General features: G+C 58.5%; 1 protein-coding gene across 1 annotated transcript in view; it reads left to right on the top strand.

Moving 5' to 3' along the window:
• The window catches only part of GRIK3 (glutamate ionotropic receptor kainate type subunit 3), a 251,165-nt gene that overhangs the window by 222,687 nt on the left and 25,108 nt on the right, over window positions 1–3,370 (top strand). Inside the window, exon 11 of the mRNA XM_006158576.3 lies at window positions 2,066–2,289. Within this exon, the coding sequence (XP_006158638.2) occupies window positions 2,066–2,289 (224 nt within the window). The remainder of the gene's footprint in view (window positions 1–2,065; window positions 2,290–3,370) is intronic.

The raw sequence follows: 3,370 nt of genomic DNA, 5'->3' as shown, positions 1-3,370 counted from the left end.
AAACCAGAAATGAAGTTGAGAACTCTGGCCTTCCAGGAGCCCAAAGGAGAACACTGAATCCGTGAAGGTCCCCGTGGCCGGTTGTCATGTGCCTTGGGCACAAAGTGCCGTGAATGCCTCCCCCCACCTCCCCAAGTCCGTTAGGGCCAGTGTGTATGGGGGGAGGGGGGCAGCACAGAGCTTTTGAAAGCTCAGGAGGGTCTGGGGAAAGAAAGAGCCTGTGACCGGGGGGCTGGCTTGCTGCCAACCCCTGACCGTTTCTGGCTGCAAACACCTTGATCCCCCCACCGCAACTGTCTTCCGACTCACCATTGAAAGTCAAAGGAAGAGGCTTCACCACTGACTTGAGGTTCTTTCTCAAAGAATCCACTCCAAGCCCCAGAGGCCACTTCAGATCCGTTCTGAGCGGTGATAAGGACTTGAAGTCAGAGCAGATCCTTCCTAAGCAATGTGCTTTGAAGGGACAGGGCTCGGGGAGGTCAAGTGCTAGAATAAAATGCCCCTTACATCGCTGTCACATCAACATTACAGAGGCTCCTGGGACTTCAGGAATGGAGGGATTTCACCCTGGCTCCCACCCACCCAGGAATCCATCTGCAGCCCCCACCAGGGGCTCACCCAACTGGAGGCTCTACCACTGGGCCTCCTGTGCACCTGTAGGTCTTGAACAAATACAGGTTTACCATCCGCACATTCCCTGAAGCTCCTCCTGTCGCTGGTTCCCTTTGTATTTGCCACGTGCCGGGAGGTGCTCCTGGAGCTGGGGTGGCAGCCGCTGCCTGTTCCTGCTCCCTCTGCCTTCAAAGCTGGCAAGTTTCAACTCACAGGGCCAGAAACTTACCAGGGAAGGTCTTGGTATAATACCCTTTGTAATAGGCCCGCCTCCCTGTCGGTCCAACCTTCACTGAATCCTGGGGCTCTGAGTGTCCACGATGGGGTGTGGGGCTATCGTTAGGAGGGAAACGCTGGGGTGAGCAACATCAGAGCTGTGTGACCCTCAGTGTCCACCCTCCCTCAGCCTGGGGCACCTGCAGAGCTGTCTGGAAACTAGGGTTCCACTCCCGCTAGCCTTTCCTGCTGGAAGTCTGATTTTGCCTGGATCGCTGGTTCCTATTCTAAGCCAGAGGTCAGAGGTGGCGTTAACAGCTGCCATTTAGTAACCGACTTCATCAATGAACACCTCCCGGCTAGACTGTAAACCCCAGGAGGGCAGGAACCACTTCCTTCTGGGCCCGCTCTGTACCCCAGTGTCTGGAGGGCCTCACGGTGGCGGGGGCTGGGCCTAGCCAGTGGAAACTGCCCAGAGGCATGCCCTGGGAGGAAGGTTCAGAGGCTGGTTCTCCCTTGGCAAAGGGTCTTTCATGCTCATGCTGGTCTTTGGGACCCAACCTCCTTTTCTGTCTTGCCCCACCCGAGGAAGGGAGATGAGAACTTGCTTCACACTGTGAGGCATAAATATCCCAGGAGCCCAGGGGGAAGCTCAGCCCAGCTCCTCAGAGGGAAGCTCGGTTAATGCTCCGGGCAGAGATGGGGTTCAGGATGCAGAGAGCCATGAATTGGTGGCTTGTCCACTGCGGCTCCCAAGGAGGGTGTTTCATTGCCCTCCCCAGCTAGTCTGGGGAGGCTTTGGGGACCTATGGAATGTCCAGAATGGGGTGAAGCAGTCGGCAGGGGCTAGGAGAGGAAAGCAGATTGACGCTGTGGGCCCTGTGTCCTCTTCATGGAGTTCAGAAAACACAAAGAACAAGAGCTCCTCGCAGCGCAGGTTGCTGACCAGGTGTAGCTGCCACAGTAGCACTTTGAGAAGGGGCCGGTGGATCACGGCCTTAGCAGGGCCCCTGCACCTTCACAGCGCTCTTCTCCCCAGGCCATGTGCTCCCAGGAACAGAGGGCACGCCGACCTCATCACGCCTCCCAGTGCCCCAGGCATGGCCTGGCCGGGAAGTGCATATGGAGACAGTGGCCGAGTGCCCAGGACCAAGGCTGTGGCCCTCACGCTCTCCCTCCCCTCCCTCCCCCTGCTAGTCTCGGGCTCTGCTCAGTGTCTGTCTGTCGCTTGTTACAGAAGGCAGACCTGGCCGTGGCACCCCTGACCATCACGCATGTCCGCGAGAAGGCCATCGATTTCTCCAAGCCCTTCATGACGCTCGGCGTGAGCATCCTGTACCGCAAGCCCAATGGCACCAACCCCAGTGTCTTCTCCTTCCTCAACCCTCTGTCCCCCGACATCTGGATGTATGTGCTCCTGGCCTACCTGGGTGTCAGCTGTGTCCTCTTTGTCATCGCCAGGTAAGACGATGCCTTGGCCAGAGCGTGGGCCCACAGTCAAAGGTTTAGGGAGTCTTTCGTCAGCTGCTGGCAGCTAGGCCACTTTCCAACCCTGCCTCCTGGCACAGGAGGTAGTTTGCCCCATCAGGGTTGGGATGATGAGAGAAGAAAGGGACAAGGGTCTTGGTCACAGAGAGCCACGTCCCCACATCCTGTCTTGGCACTGATGGCCCAAGGCCCAGGCCTTATGGGCTTGCTCTCCTCTCCCTTCCTCACTCAGATTTGCTCATATCCCTCGGGGCACATTCCTCCATCCCCAGCATCCAGCTTAAACCGCCCATCCTTACCCTTGTCTTACCTATGACTCTGGGATGGGGCAGTCGCGCCAGGTGCCGTTAGCGGGCTTAGACACATTACGTCATTGCCCAAAGCGGCACCACCATGGCCAGAGCCGGGTCCGGTGGAGCAGGTGGCTTAAAATGTGGACAACAGGCTGTCCCTAACCTGCAGCAGTGGGGGAACAGCGCCCCCTCGACTCGCACAGACATACCCCTTGCTGGTGGGACAGGAGGAGGTCACTGGGGTCCAGCGCCCAGTGTGGCCCAGCCCTGGGTTCTGCCCTCGACAGCTGTCCCTGCACTTAGTTGTCACCGCTCCGAGGACGAGGCACCAAGGCTCAGAAGTCGCCGTACGTGTCCAGGTCATACAAGCACCAGGTGACACGTGGGCCACCCCATGCTTTACCTGCTGTCCACATCTCTGGTCAGTGGTCCACCCTGCCCCAAGTGGGTGGCTGCCTGGCCTGCCACCCCCAAGCTGGGCCTGTACCCCTCCCTCCAGGCTCCAGCCCCAGCCCCTGCCCTGGTTCTTTCTCTCTCTAAATCCTAACAAGGTGCTGAGAGAGACTTCCCTAGAAAGGCAATTTGCAATCCAAGGACTTAAGTTTCAGCCTTTTTTCCTCCTGGGCCTTCTTTGAACCCCCTCCCCTCCCCCGCACCACTCTCTGCTCCCCTTCGCTCCCTCCTCCCACTCAGAGACAGACCAAAGGGAATGACAGAGAGATGAAATCGTCCAGCCTCCCAAGCCCGTGGCTGCCCCCCGG

This window comes from Tupaia chinensis, unplaced genomic scaffold (assembly GCF_000334495.1).
Source record: "Tupaia chinensis unplaced genomic scaffold, TupChi_1.0 Scaffold000604_1, whole genome shotgun sequence".
NCBI classification, from domain to species: Eukaryota; Metazoa; Chordata; class Mammalia; order Scandentia; family Tupaiidae; genus Tupaia; species Tupaia belangeri.
This window is presented reverse-complemented; position numbering and strand designations above follow the sequence as displayed.